The 16,198-nt window shown below is 45.4% G+C and overlaps 1 protein-coding gene across 3 annotated transcripts; it reads left to right on the top strand.

Annotated features, from left to right (window-relative positions):
- The first annotated feature begins 9,561 nt into the window (after nt 1–9,561).
- On the top strand, nt 9,562–15,564 carry LOC115194409 (prostaglandin reductase 1). Of its 3 annotated transcripts, none has more exons than XM_029754084.1 (10): nt 9,562–9,690; nt 10,961–11,085; nt 11,228–11,273; nt 11,460–11,519; nt 12,276–12,443; nt 13,344–13,500; nt 13,685–13,801; nt 14,068–14,173; nt 14,772–14,890; nt 15,246–15,564. In XM_029754084.1, the coding sequence occupies exons 2-10, from the start codon at nt 10,980–10,982 to the stop codon at nt 15,354–15,356; spliced, it is 990 nt and encodes a 329-aa protein (XP_029609944.1). In that variant the 5' UTR covers nt 9,562–9,690; nt 10,961–10,979; the 3' UTR covers nt 15,357–15,564. The 3 variants fall into 3 exon arrangements, with proteins under 3 accessions (XP_029609944.1, XP_029609943.1, XP_029609942.1); XM_029754083.1 differs by lacking the exon at nt 9,562–9,690 and adding an exon at nt 10,172–10,269; XM_029754082.1 differs by lacking the exon at nt 9,562–9,690 and adding an exon at nt 10,262–10,346.
- Nucleotides 15,565–16,198: the final 634 nt, after the last annotated feature.

Genomic DNA, 16,198 nt, shown 5'->3' with positions numbered 1-16,198 from the left:
GTAAACAGAAACAATTACTTGCTGACACACACACACACACACACACACACACACACACACACACACTGTCACGTCCTGACCATAGAAAGCTTTTATTTTCTATGGTAGAGTAGGTCAGGGCGTGACTGGGGGGTTGTTCTTGTTTATATTTTCTATGTGGGGTTCTAGGTTTATTTTCTATGTTGGTGATTTGTATGATTCCCAATTAGAGGCAGCTGGTTATCGTTGTCTCTAATTGGGGATCATACTTAGGTAGCATTTTTTCCACCTGTGGGTGATGGGATATTGTTTATGTTTAGTTGCCTGTTAACACTGCATTGTCGTCACGGTTCGTTTATTCTTTATTGTTTTGTATTTTGCTAAGTTTCACTTTATTCATTAAAGATGTGGAACGCTACTCACGCTGCGCCTTGGTCCGACCATTATTACGAACAACGTGACACACACAGTTTCTGCTGACTATGCACCTCCTATATATACCTCCTATATCCCCTAGGTCAGTATTCAGTTAGCCACTGAAGCCCTAAGGACGGTACATAACGTATGGAGAGTAAGATCCTCCATTTGGACACACTGCCCATTCGCATCTCCATACAGAATCTATGTACTGCAGTGAAGCGGACTGCAGCACTATGGTCTGCCCAGCTCTCCCTCTCTCTCTAAAACACTGCATGGTCTGCCCAGCTCTCCCTCTCTCTAAAACACTGCATGGTCTGCCCAGCTCTCCCTCTCTCTCTAAAACACTGCATGGTCTGCCCAGCTCTCTCTCAAACACTGCATGGTCTGCCCAGCTCTCTCTCTCTCTCTCTCTAAAACACTGCATGGTCTGCCCAGCTCTCCCTCGCTCTCTAAAACACTGCATGGTCTGCCCAGCACTCCCTCGCTCTCTAAAACACTGCATGGTCTGCCCAGCTCTCTCTCTCTCTAAAACACTGCATGGTCTGCCCAGCTCTCTCTCCCTCTCTCTCTAAAACACTGCATGGTCTGCCCAGCTCTCTCTCTCTCTCAAACACTGCATGGTCTGCCCAGCTCTCCCTCTCTCTAAAACACTGCATGGTCTGCCCAGCTCTCCCTCTCTCTCTAAAACACTGCATGGTCTGCTCAGCTCTCCCTCTCTCTCTCTCAAACACTGCATGGTCTGCTCAGCTCTCTCTCTCTCTCTCTCTAAAACACTGCATTGTCTGCCCAGCTCTCTCTCTCTCTAAAACACTGCATGGTCTGCCCAGCTCTCCCTCTCTCTCTAAAACACTGCATGGTCTGCCCAGCTCTCCCTCTCTCTCTAAAACACTGCATGGTCTGCCCAGCTCTCTCTCAAACACTGCATGGTCTGCCCAGCTCTCTCTCTCTCTCTCTCTCTAAAACACTGCATGGTCTGCCCAGCTCTCCCTCGCTCTCTAAAACACTGCATGGTCTGCCCAGCACTCCCTCGCTCTCTAAAACACTGCATGGTCTGCCCAGCTCTCTCTCTCTCTAAAACACTGCATGGTCTGCCCAGCTCTCTCTCTCTCTCTCTCTCTCTCTCTCTAAAACACTGCATGGTCTGCCCAGCTCTCCCTCTCTCTCTAAAACACTGCATGGTCTGCCCAGCTCTCTCTCAAACACTGCATGGTCTGCCCAGCTCTCTCTCTCTCTCTCTCTAAAACACTGCATGGTCTGCCCAGCTCTCCCTCGCTCTCTAAAACACTGCATGGTCTGCCCAGCACTCCCTCGCTCTCTAAAACACTGCATGGTCTGCCCAGCTCTCTCTCTCTCTAAAACACTGCATGGTCTGCCCAGCTCTCTCTCTCTCTCTCTCTCTCTCTCTAAAACACTGCATGGTCTGCCCAGCTCTCCCTCTCTCTCTAAAACACTGCATGGTCTGCCCAGCTCTCCCTCTCTCTAAAACACTGCATGGTCTGCCCAGCTCTCCCTCTCTCTAAAACACTGCATGGTCTGCTCAGCTCTCCCTCTCTCTCTCTCAAACACTGCATGGTCTGCTCAGCTCTCCCTCTCTCTCTAAAACACTGCATGCACACATTTGAGTAGGCCTAGTTGTGATTTCAATACTTTTTTCTGTGTATTCTCAAATACACAGTCCAAAACAAGTACTTTTATTTGAGTATTTGAATTGTTAATTGTAAAAAAAAATCAAATAGCCAACCAAATTGTAATTGAAAGTCATTTCAAATATTTATTTCAAATGCTATTTTCAAATACATGGGTTAAATACATGGGTGTACTTTCCACGTGTATTTCAACAATTAGCCTTTATTTGAAAAGTAGTTGGAACATCTAATTAAAATAACCCAGGTCTGACACGCACAAACACACACAGTGGCAAGACTAGAGAGTTAAACTATCGTCAGGCCTTTTAGTTCAACACCCAACAGGCAGCCATCACTTCTCTACGGTGTGGTGTGTCGTGGTGCAACACTGCTGAAGTCTTCCATTTCCATGGAAATGAAGGGGGATGAGCAGTGGGGGAATTCTCTCTGTTTCACTCACTCTCAAGGCTGTGTTCCAAATGGCCCCCTAGTACACTACGTTTGACCAGGATCCACAGGGCTCTGGTCAAAAGTAGTGCACTATGTAGGGAATAGGGTGCCATTTACAATGTATCTCAAAGGGTTTCAGGGAGAGGGACAAGGGGTTGTGGTTTCAGTGGTTTTTGTCATGGGAGCGAGATACCAACCATAACACAACTATTAAAATCGTACATTTCCCCGAGCACCATCACTCAGGTGTTTACCAAAACAACTGCCGTCTGGGAGGCCATTTTGTTGTTGTTTGAATTCAGGACTGCAGATTGAACAATATGCGGTCCTCTGGCTGTAAAACACCTGAGTGGTGTTGTGGTGGTTAGTAGCCAGGGGGGTCTGCCCCAGGGGGTTCTACCCCCGTAGTTAGGGGTGGGGGGGCTCTGAACGCTCTCACACTCTCCTGGGAAGGACTCGGAATGAAATGACCTGCAGTTAAGTGTTCTGGAAGAAGACAAAATAAATACGCTTTCTCTCTGCTTAACATTGTATGTATGTATGTATGTATGTATGTATGTATGTATGTATGTATGTATGTATGTATGTATGTATGTATGTGTGTGTGTGTGTGTGTGTGTGTGTGTGTGTGTGTGTGTGTGTGCTTGCGTTTAAGCAAGACCCTGTGTCTGCATACTGAGTGAGGTCATCAAACTCACTGAAACATAGCTGAGGTCTGATATCCTGTCTATATATTACACTGTTCCTGACTCAGCTGTTTACTGACACACACACACACAGAAACACTTCCTTACTGCATACTGAAACATAGCTGAGGTCTGATATCCTGTCTATATATTACACTGTTCCTGACTCAGCTGTTTACTGACACACATGCACACATAAACACTTCCTTACTGCATACTGAAACATAGCTGAGGTCTGATATCCTGTCTATAAATTACACTGTTCCTGACTCAGCTGTTTACTGACACACACACACACACACACACACATAAACACTTCCTTACTGATTCTCTGTCAGCATGTTCAGAGTCAGTTATAATCACTGTATCCTGATTCACACTTTTTTGGTTAAGTCCAAAATGGCACTCTATTCCCTATATAGTGCACTACTTTTGACCAGGGCCTAGTCAAAAGTAACGCACTATATAGGGAATAGGGCTCTATTTGGGACGCAACCTTTATTTCATCAGCACTATGATATATATGATCTGCCTGGGGCCCTGAGTTTTTCCTAGTCAGGCCTTGTGGTTGCGGGAAATCTCAGGGACCTATAGATTACTGGTCAACAGCTCCAGGATCAGCTTCCTCTTCACCAAATCCCAACAGTAACCATTAGATTACTGGTCAACAGCTCCAGGATCAGCTTCCTCTTCACCAAATCCCAACAGTAACCATTAGATTACTGGTCAACAGCTCCAGGATCAGCTTCCTCTTCACCAAATCCCAACAGTAACCATTAGATTACTGGTCAACAGCTCCAAGATCAGCTTCCTCTTCACCAAATCCCAACAGTAACCATTAGATTACTGGTCAACAGCTCCAGGATCAGCTTCCTCTTCACCAAATCCCAACAGTAACCATTAGATTACTGGTCAACAACTCCAGGATCAGCTTCCCTTCACCAAATCCCAACAGTAACCATTAGAGGGAAAAATGATAAACCACCCTTAAATTAGCATCTATGAACAATACTGAAAGTCCTGTAAGGCCATCTAGTGGCTCATTACAGAAGTGCCAATTTGTCCAGGATATAAAATCCCATAAAATCCCTAACATCCATCTCTAACAGTGGAGGCTGGTGGGAGGAGCTATAGGAGGACAGGCTCATTGTAATGGCTGGAATGGAATAAATGGAATGGTATCAAACCACGCCATTACAATGAGCACGTCCTCCTATAGCTCCTCCCACCAGCCTCCACTGATCTCTAACATAGTGTACGGAAATTCATGCATGTCTATCTGTGTCCTGAACTAACCCATGTTTCCACTGTGACCTGAACTAACCCATGTTTCCACTGTGACCTGAACTAACCCATGTTTCCACTGTGACCTGAACTAACCCATGTTTCCACTGTGACCTGAACTAACCCATGTTTCCACTTTGTCCTGAACTAACCCATGTTTCCACTGTGTCCTGAACTAACCCATGTTTCCACTGTGACCTGAACTAACCCATGTTTCCACTGTGACCTGAACTAACCCATGTTTCCACTGTGACCTGAACTAACCCATGTTTCCACTGTGTCCTGAACTAACCCATGTTTCCACTGTGACCTGAACTAACCCATGTTTCCACTGTGTCCTGAACTAACCCATGTTTCCACTGTGTCCTGAACTAACCCATGTTTCCACTGTGACCTGAACTAACCCATGTTTCCACTGTGACCTGAACTAACTCATGTTTCCACTGTGTCCTGAACTAACCCATGTTTCCACTGTGACCTGAACTAACCCATGTTTCCACTGTGACCTGAATTAACCCATGTTTCCACTGTGACCTGAACTAACCCATGTTTCCACTGTGTCCTGAACTAACCCATGTTTCCACTGTGACCTGAACTAACCCATGTTTCCACTGTGACCTGAACTAACCCATGTTTCCACTGTGACCTGAACTAACCCATGTTTCCACTGTGACCTGAACTAACCCATGTTTCCACTGTGACCTGAACTAACCCATGTTTCCACTGTGTCCTGAACTAACCCATGTTTCCACTGTGACCTGAACTAACCCATGTTTCCACTGTGTCCTGAACTAACCCATGTTTCCACTGTGACCTGAACTAACCCATGTTTCCACTGTGACCTGAACTAACCCATGTTTCCACTGTGACCTGAACTAACCCATGTTTCCACTGTGTCCTGAACTAACCCATGTTTCCACTGTGACCTGAACTAACCCATGTTTCCACTGTGACCTGAATTAACCCATGTTTCCACTGTGACCTGAACTAACCCATGTTTCCACTGTGTCCTGAACTAACCCATGTTTCCACTGTGACCTGAACTAACCCATGTTTCCACTGTGACCTGAACTAACCCATGTTTCCACTGTGACCTGAACTAACCCATGTTTCCACTGTGACCTGAACTAACCCATGTTTCCACTGTGACCTGAACTAACCCATGTTTCCACTGTGACCTGAACTAACCCATGTTTCCACTGTGTCCTGAACTAACCCATGTTTCCACTGTGACCTGAACTAACCCATGTTTCCACTGTGACCTGAACTAACCCATGTTTCCACTGTGTCCTGAACTAACCCATGTTTCCACTGTGTCCTGAACTAACCCATGTTTCCACTGTGACCTGAACTAACCCATGTTTCCACTGTGTCCTGAACTAACCCATGTTTCCACTGTGTCCTGAACTAACCCATGTTTCACTGTGACCTGAACTAACCCATGTTTCCACTGTGACCTGAACTAACCCATGTTTCCACTGTGTCCTGAACTAACCCATGTTTCCACTGTGTCCTGAACTAACCCATGTTTCCACTGTGACCTGAACTAACCCATGTTTCCACTGTGTCCTGAACTAACCCATGTTTCCACTGTGTCCTGAACTAACCCATGTTTCCACTGTGACCTGAACTAACCCATGTTTCCACTGTGTCCTGAACTAACCCATGTTTCCACTGTGTCCTGAACTAACCCATGTTTCCACTGTGACCTGAACTAACCCATGTTTCCACTGTGTCCTGAACTAACCCATGTTTCCACTGTGTCCTGAACTAACCCATGTTTCCACTGTGACCTGAACTAACCCATGTTTCCACTGTGTGCGTAATGTGTTTATGTGTCCTGAACCAACCTGTGCTTCCTCCACGGTTCTTCTGTGCAGTAGTCACCAATGGCCCATCCATGTCCCTCTCTGTCACCCCCTGGCCCTCTCCATCCCTCATCTGCCCTTGTGAGGAGGACACCTCCTGGTGGTGGGGGTTGGTACTGCCACTGTTCTTCCAATCAATCTTTTTCTTCATCCCTCCTTCCGACTCCGCTCTTCTTTCGCTCTTCGCCACTCCCATGCTGTCAACCTTTCTGCCCTCTCCATCTCTCTACCCTCTCTGATTGTCAGTAGTTCTGTCACCAAAGAGCAGTTTCCTCTTGATGGGGTCTCTCTGTGGTTCTTCCCTGGTCGTCCTACTGTCACTAACTCCTCTGACTGGGCTATCTCCCTGCAGCGCCACCTGCTGCTCAACTAACTCAACTACACCGTGGCTCTCTGTGCTGTCCCTGTGGCTGAGGTTCTCGGTAACTTTGCACAAACTAAGGAGATTTCTTTCCACCGATCATCTCTCTCTAGTGTATGTATGACTTGCACCAAAACCATCCTTTTGTAACCAATCATTTGCTCCAATGTCATTCTCCTCTATTTCTGATTAAGGAAATCAGCCCTCTTTCTGGTCTCTGTCACAGACTGCCATCTTGTTGGCCTCTTTCAGGTGGAGGCAGCAGCAGAGTCCTAAACTGCCATTTAGTTACAAGCGTTGGGGCCTGACGGTCAGCATCTCCTCCTCCAGCAGAAACCATTTCTGTGGGCTTGGCTTTAGCCAGGCTCTCCTTCTGGCCTTCCAGGGCTACGGTGGTATCCTCTTGGCTACGTTCAAGACCTTGCCATTCCCAAATCTACACTTCCTAAGTGCCAGCCTTCACTTTGAGTTGTTCGGCTTGTTACGTGGTTCTCTGGTGCTAGGCTAACATTAGCCCTGGAGGATGGTGGTCCACAGGCCCTAGTTGGCTTTTCTCTAAGGGGGCTAGGGTGCTCTGTGCTGGGGAGGGGTGGTCTGACAGGGCCCTGGTCCTAACAGGCCTATCTGGATCCTTTGCGAGATTGCTTGCCGCCCATAAGCTGGTGCTGAAGATGCTCTGCTCTACTTCCTCCACAGAGCATATGAGCACCTGGAGAAGCCCGGCTGTGTGGTGAGAACAATGATCTTTGACTTCTCCAGTGCTTGCAATACCATACAACCCTGCATGCTGTCCCAAAAGCTAAAGGACATCCACATAAACCCACACACAAACAAATGGATTGTGAACTACCTGACCAATAGATCACAGTTGGTAAGACTGAACCAGGCAGCGTCAGATCGGATATGTACAAACACGGGGACGCCGCAGGGGACGGTCCTGTCACCTTTTCTGTTTACCCTTTACACAAATGACTTCACACACACAACAATGAACTGAGACACTTACAGAAATTCTCTGATGACTCTGCTGTAGTAAGCTGTGTCATGAGAGGAGACGATGCTCATCTAAGGGATATACAAAGAGTCCTTTGTGAAATGGTGTGAGGCCAATTACTTCCACCTGAATGTATTGAAGACCAAGAAGCAAGTTGTAGATTTTAGGAAAAATAACTATGTTTTTAATCCCATTTCAATTAATTGTGAAGAGATTGTCACTGTTGACTCTTATAAGTACTCAGGTGTAATAGTGGACAACAAACTGAAATGGAAGGAGAATTCTTACAGTGTCTACAAAAAAGTCCAATCCTAACTGTACTTTATAAACAAGCTTACATCTTTTAATGCCTGTGACAAAATGCTGTATAGCAGTATCGTAGAGAGTGACACTGATGACACATACCCCCTCCACAGGGCTCTGATGACACATACCCCCTCCACAGGGCTCTGATGACACATACCCCCTCCACAGGGCTCTGATGACACATACCCCCTCCACAGGGCTCTGATGACACATAACCACTCCACAGGGCTCTGATGACACATACCCCCTCCACAGGGCTCTGATGACACATACCCCCTCCACAGCACTCTGATGACACATACCCCCTCCACAGGGCTCTGATGACACATACCCCCTCCACAGGGCTCTGATGACACATACCCCCTCCACAGGGCTCTGATGACACACACCCCCTCCACAGCACTCTGATGACACATACCCCCTCCACAGCACTCTGATGATACATACCCCCTCCACAGCGCTCTGATGACACATACCCACTCCACAGGGCTCTGATGACACACACCCCCTCCACAGGGCTCTGATGACACATACCCCCTCCACAGGGCTCTGATGACACATACCCCCTCCACAGGGCTCTGATGACACATACCCCCTCCACAGGGCTCTGATGACACATACCCACTCCACAGGGCTCTGATGACACATACCCACTCCACAGGGCTCTGATGACACATACCCCCTCCACAGGGCTCTGATGACACATACCCACTCCACAGCGCTCTGATGACACACTCCCCCTCCACAGCGCTCTGATGACACACACCACCTCCACAGGGCTCTGATGACACACACCCCCTCCACAGCGCTCTGATGACACACTCCCCCTCCACAGGGCTCTGATGACACATACCCCCTCCACAGCGCTCTGATGACACACTCCCCCTGCACAGGGCTCTGATGACACATACCCCCTCCACAGCGCTCTGATGACACACTCCCCCTCCACAGGGCTCTGATGACACATACCCCCTCCACAGCGCTCTGATGACACACTCCCCCTCCACAGCGCTCTGATGACACACTCCCCCTCCACAGCGCTCTGATGACACATACCCCCTCCACAGGGTTCTGATGACACACACCCAGATAACCTAAGCGACCAAGCGCATCCACAAACTGACCTCCGTCTAACATGACGACAGCACCCTACCACAGATAGAACAATGAGACAGATATTTCACAGGATGTATAAATGTGAAGCATACGCTTGGCGTTTCCACTCACTGCCAAATACGGTAGTGAGAGCATTGTGGGAGAAGATGGAACGAAGATGGAACATTTTCTCATCAATGAAATATTTGATCTCAATACAGTTTTCTGTTCCCAAAACTAGAATCTGTTACAAACAGAGTGGACTAAGTTTCATTGACTTTACCATTTGCCAAAGTAAAAAAAATATATTGCATTGTTTAAAAGGAGTGCAAACGCTAACTGAGTTATTGCACACGTGCCCTTCACACAGTAAACATCCCCTAACAGAAATATGCAAAAGTTCATGCTAGAACGTGCCAATGGGATCTGGCTAGCTAGTGCATGGTTCTGCCCACCTCCTTGTTTGTTCTACGGAAACGGTCACCTTTACAGCCTTTGTAAGAACAGAAGTTGTTTCACATAATAAACTAGCTACCGTTACTGTAAACTCGCTAGCCACATTCTAACAACTGAGGTCCGTGACGTGAACAGCTGCATCAATTCTGAAGAAATTTGACCACCGGTACTTTACTTTGTTCATTTCTTGTTTTTCAACCGCTAGGAAGCGGCTACTGGAGCGAAACGCGAGCGCTCTCATCCATCTTCTTTGGGGTTATTAGCGAACTACACGCAAAAAAATGTATATTGTCCCCTGCAACTGGATGGGGATGAAACAATTCACTAAAGAAAAGTAAATAACACTACGGGGAAGAGAAATTTAACATGCACTCACACAGGCTACGAAATAATAACAAATATATAAACATACACTTCAGTCGCTTGAAACCTCAAATCCCATGTTCAGGCACTGGGGCCTGATATGTTTGGACCACACACGTCAGTAATCCATGTAGCTCATCAAATGTTAAAACTGATGTTAATCGCATAAATTGTTCAACTGCAGAAACAATATCATTAGGATATTTCTTGATTCCTTTGTCAACTTGCGCAGTGCCGTTTACCAGCATTGCTACGGACAGTCGCGCTCTCCTCCGAAACCAGTCACCCTCTCAACATTAAGTTCCAACGTCCGCTAACAACTTTTTCAGCCAATGAGAAAGTAGTCGAGCCTACCTGCCCACGCTCTTTTGCTCGTTTCTTGGTACGTTTGGATATTTATTTCATTCTGCATGGAGAACAGTGACCTTATACGTTTGATTTGTTTATAAGTTATTCGAGGTGAGTTTTGCTGGACAAGGTATGACATTCAAAACGCATTGATAAGAGAGACATGCTTAACTCGTTTCATCGCCTGTTGTGGTGGTGGTCGGCAGACCGCTGTTAAACGGGCTTGCGCGGTATTCATTTGGCAACAATGCACAGCACTCGGCTAGATTCTGCAAGTCTTTTAACTAGCTACCTAGTGCTGTGGGATCAATGTGAATTTTGCTATTCTAAATGGCAGCCTACTGTAGGCTACTACAGTACTGTAAATCAATGCATGCTTGTTTTTGCTGGCACAATACTCTTTACTGCACAGACTGCCGTGACCATGCTTACCAGCTGATCAACAATCTTTGAATAACATGCGTCCTTTTGTTGAAGTTTCTCGTCATCCTGTTATGATAGAAGCATCTGGGTGTTAAATGTATCTCTTGCATTTCTAGCTTGAGTTTATTTTATATCTCAACCTACTGTTTTAGTTGGCTCTAGTTTAGAGCTACCTATTAGTATGCATGACGTGTTGCTACATTTAGGATGCAAAAGTAGAAAAGGTTCCAAGATGATCTTTGGCTCGGAGTGATCTTTAGTTGTATTGAAAGCAAGTAAGTAAATAATATATTATTTCACAGTTGTCCAAAGCAAAGAGCCATGGTTCAATCCAAGACCTGGGTCCTGGCCCGTCACTTTGAAGGCTTCCCGGAGGACAGCAACTTTGAGCTGAAGCTGGAGCAGCAGCCAGAGCCTAAAGATGGAGGTAACAAACTAACACCTGTGGAGATGAGCTCATCACGTTGACTTAGATCATCTGGACCAGTACTTGCACTGAGTACAAGATTCCTGTACCTGACGGAAGCTGGTATGAGTGATGCCATACGTTGTTGTTTTGTCTGTTTCAGAGGTGCTTCTCGAGGCACTGTTTCTCAGCGTGGATCCATACATGAGGTAGGGGAGAAAAGTCTGAATGAATAAGGGGGTGGGGTTGGATTCCCCTAACATCTGCCGTTTAGGTCATGTTTCATGTAATGTGGTATCTATAAGGAATATGATGACTTTGCTGAACCACAGTTCTTCAGTAGATTTCAGTACAGAAAACAGCTCATCTGATTGTTCTTCTGTGGTTGTTTCCAGACCGTTCAGCCGACTGCGTGTGAAAGAGGGGGGAGTGATGATCGGAACTCAAGTGGCCAAGTAAGAAAAATAAACCGGTCCCCGTCCAAATGGCACCCTATTACCTACATAGTGCACTAGTGGGCCCTGGTCAAAAGCAGTGCACTATGCAGGGAATGAGGTGCCATTTGGGATGCAGACCTAAGTTAACTGCCTTTCATCTACCATGAGAGGACACGCATGCCTGCCGTTTACTGGAAGAGAATGGGTCCTGCACCTGTTATTCATTTCTGAGGCAGTAGATTATCATTCGTGACTGCAGTTGTAAGAGAACAAATTGAATGCGCTTGGCAGTGTGTTCTGAGGTTCTGTTCCTGCCACAAGTGAGCGGTTCAATGTGTTTTCACAGACAAAGTTTGTTATTGAGAGTGAGTCTGTCTGGATAAGTACACAGAACCAAATGACTGTCCCCTGCATTCATTCTCTCCCCAGGGCTTTTAAAATTATTTTACTGAGTTTATTTCCTTGAATACACTGTCATTAAAGTATCTTTCTGAATGTGTGCAGATTGTTTCGGAATTCCCAAATGCTTCCATTGACATTTCATATGTATTCAAATTAGTCTCTAGATAAACAATTTAGGACCTATGAGGGTGGTTGTCGCAGTCCCAGATTAAACCTTCTCTGTGACTAGAAACACTTTCAATGGGAGATTCTTCATTAGGCATACTTTACGATCTGAGTCTTCTGACACAGGCTTGTTATCAACACTCGAAGTATGATCAACTACCCTAGTTAATTCATTTTGTTTATTTGTTTGTGCGTGTGGTTTTCTAGGGTGATCCAGAGCAACAACTCAGCCTTCCCAATCGGGTGCCATGTGGTTGGTAGATGCGGCTGGAGGACACACACTGTGTCTGATGGGACAGGCCTGACACACCTTCTGTCTGACTGGCCACAAGAAGTCCCCATGTCCCTGGCTCTGGGGGCCATCGGCATGCCTGGGTAAGGAATGGGGGACTTCCTGAGTGCCAGTGGCTTCTATTTTGGGGTAAAAGTCTCAGGAATCCCGGACCGAGGGCAACCGCACTGGTACAGAATGTCAGAACATTAATGTGGGAGGCAACCCGTCTGCCTAGGGTGAAGAGTAAAAAAACAAGAGTTACTATGGCATGAATCACCACTGGCAACAAAGTGTGGAACATTTATGTTTTCAGGTCAGAAGAAGGGCCTGGGTAAGGAGAGATGCTAACAGTTAATTCTGTCAGCTAATTGTTAGAGCTAGTGTTGGAGAATTTGCAACACAGCTGTTTCATGACAGATTAAATGTTGACCTCAAGTCTGCCAGGAAAAGCATCTGTATGTTTTTCTCTGAGTTTGATGAAAACAAAGATTTGGGCCACAGATGTCTCCGGTCACCATTTACGGTCCTGTTCCGCTTTTCCGCTGAACTCTTTAAACAGTTTGAATGAGTCACAATTCAGATGAACATCCGTCTGATGCTACTGCTTGTGTTTTTAAGTATCTGAAAAGCTTTATTTCGACGGTGTAGAATTATATGGGAGAGACGGGCAAGGAGGAGAGAGGCTGAGGCGGGGATTGGCCTCACGACCATTGGCGTTGTACATGTGTGCTTTCTGATGGGAGTGTTCCCACTGGACCACATGGGTGACACATCTATGGTTAACCTTCTTATTAAAGAGCTCTCCCTCTGGTGCTCTGACTACAGGCTGACAGACCTTGTGTTGTCTCCGCTGTTTGATCACTCGTTAACCATTTTCAATATATGGAATCACAACTCTTTGTCTGGGGGTTTGAGAATTGAATAACTTTGGAAGACAAATGACTGTATTCAACAGACTATAAAGTTGTATTTGATTCTATTCCCTTGTCATCTGATTGCAGGTTAACAGCCCTGTACGGTCTGGAGGAGGTGCTGGGGCTGCAGGATGGAGACACCCTCCTGGTGAACGCTGCAGCTGGGGCCGTGGGCTCCACTGTGGGCCAGATCGCTAAGATCAAGGGCTGCAGGGTGGTGGGCTCCACCGGGTCTGACGCCAAGGTAAGAATGAAAAAGGGATTTGAATGAAAGACTGGGAGGCAAAAATGCAATGGTCATCATCTGTTTCTTTGTCTTATCCTTTGATTAAAAAAGGCGGCAGCACTTGATTAAGTTAAATTGTTTCATTTTCTTTTTATTAACTTTTTCGTTTATTCATTTTCTTTTTCTCTTTTCCGACACCAAGGTGGCCTACCTCAAGGAGCTGGGCTTCGATGAGGCCTTCAACTACAAAACAGTCAGCTCTCTGGAGGAGGCCCTGAAGACTGCCTCACCTGACGGATACCACTGCTTCTTTGAGAACGTAGGTTATATAGTAGTTATAAAGTATTTGGTTGTAGTAAAGTATTTATATAAAGTGTTATTAAGTAGTTGTATAATAATTCACTCTGATACTTGTAATATTGTTAGATATGGCTGCTACCTTTTTAGTTATAAAGTAGTATTTCACTCTGGTTTTAATATCAATTAGACAGATATATAGTGTCGGACGCTATCAGTGTTTTGTAATGGGTATTTCATCCTAACATATTTACCTGGATATAATTTGCATTTTCCACATTTTCATAGGTGGGAGGCCCTTTCTCTAGTGTGGCCATCCCTCAGATGAAGGAGTTTGGAAGGATAGCCTTGTGCGGGGGCATCTCAACATACAATGACACCACTCCACAAACAGGTCTGCTCTCGCTCTCTTTTCTTCCAGAGATGCCCATTTAAAGAACCCATTCAAATATACACAACTCTACATTGCATAACTCTTTAGTTTGTGTTACCTTTGTGTGCTGTGAGTGTTGAGATTGTGCACTGACTGTGCTCATTTCAATATTCCACTAGAGGGCGCCATTAGCCAGCATTACACTCAGAATGCTGTCACCAGCTGAACGTTTCATTCAGTGGAGGCTGGTGGGGAAGCTAGAAGCGGACAGGCTCATTGTAATGTCTGGAATAGAATAAATGGAACGGTTCTATTTATGCCATTCCAGCCATTACAATGAGCCTGTCATCCTATAGCTCCCCCACCAGCCTCCTCTGGTTTCATTGCATAAAAATGAATTAAGAAGCACATTGGATCTTTGTTTTCCTTTGCCTATATGACACACTCTCTATAATCTCTTTCCTCATCTTGCTTTTCCTTTATCTCTCTCTTACTCTCTCTCATCGCTCTCATTTTCTCTTTCTCTCTCTCTCTCTCTTTCTCTTTCTCTTTTTCTCTCTTTCTTTCTCTCTCTTTCTTTCTTACTCTCCCCCTTTCTTTATCTCTCTCTCTCGGACAGGTCCCTACCCCCACCTGACCATGATCTTTAAGCAGCTGAAGATGGAGGGCTTCCTGGTGGGCAGATGGGAGCATAAGAACCAAGAGGCTCTGAGGAGACTGATGGCCTGGAAGAGGGAGGCAAGTACAGTACTGAGGATAAAAACTAGCCTGAAATCCAGACCTGTTTTGTGCTAACATTACACTACTTGTCTGACATGTTTGGCTCATGACATGGAATACAAGGAGTGGGATGTTAGCACAAACAGACTGGTACCCAGGGTACATAAACTGTCTGAAGTTCAGAATCATGAAAATGCTGTATTGGGTAACAATTTCGGGACACCATGTTTTACATATTGTGTAGATGTCTGTTAGCTGTACACCCTGTTATTCTAGTAAGCCTTCATCTCATTTCGAGCTATTCATATTTACAATATGAAATGTCTGACTATCAGAGATTATAGACCTGTTAATGTTGTGTTTTTATCCACAGGGGAAACTGCAGTGTCGTGAGCATGTCACTGAAGGCTTTGAGAACATGCCTGCTGCCTTTATGGGAATGCTGCAGGGAGACAATATTGGAAAAGCTATTGTTAAAGTTTAGGTGGCTTCAATGGATACTCTATCATAGAATTAGAATTCAAGGAACATTCCCATAGGAAAGCCAAACTGTAACCGTGACGTTGCATTCTGGAATCATTTTTCTATAGTGCATTTGTAGCACAACCTTATTACACGTTCACATCATAGTCCGTCCTTGAATCCAAATGTTTACTTTGTATGAAGTATTAAAGTATTTTTATGGCTTTTGTTATCTGACTTCATTGTTTTACTCACAAATCAGATTCAAACGAATTGATAGTGTTTCGTAGGCGACCCAGTAGTAATTTAGTAATGGCAAGATGTGCATCGCCACACTGTACCACAGACCTAGGTTGTTCTGTCTTATTGCAGGCTATAGCTCTAAAAATAACTCTGCTCATAATTAATGCTTCTCATCTCCTTGAAAGCAGGAAGAAAGGGCTATGTTCATTAGGCACCAAACGGCAGTAAAAAGGACTAAAACAGGGAGGGACTACCTGGAATTGTCCAATAAGAAGTCCTTTTCCATTTGAAAACATTTACTACAATGTGCACTAATGAATGTGACCCAGGGCTTTGAAGCTCCTGTGCTCCTACGCTGTCATTGAGTGGATCCCAAAACAATAGTGTAAGGTCTATCGCCCCTTAGCTGTCTACAACATCCCTTTGTTTGATATGAATGAGACGTCTTTATTTTTAGGTGCTGATTTGAATTTCAGTAGAGCTCAGGTGACAAGATGTTCGTTTCTGCAATAAGACAATCCTCATGGTGAGAGCCTGTCATGTCCATAACCATGAGGAAGGAAGGAAAGCATGATTCATACCAATAATGTCATCTGATGGGAATATTACAATGTTTTTGAT

This window comes from Salmo trutta, chromosome 5 (genome assembly GCF_901001165.1).
Source record: "Salmo trutta chromosome 5, fSalTru1.1, whole genome shotgun sequence".
Classification (NCBI taxonomy): Eukaryota; Metazoa; Chordata; class Actinopteri; order Salmoniformes; family Salmonidae; genus Salmo; species Salmo trutta.
The sequence above is the reverse complement of the archived record's forward strand: the minus strand, read 5'-3'. Positions and strand labels throughout refer to the sequence as shown.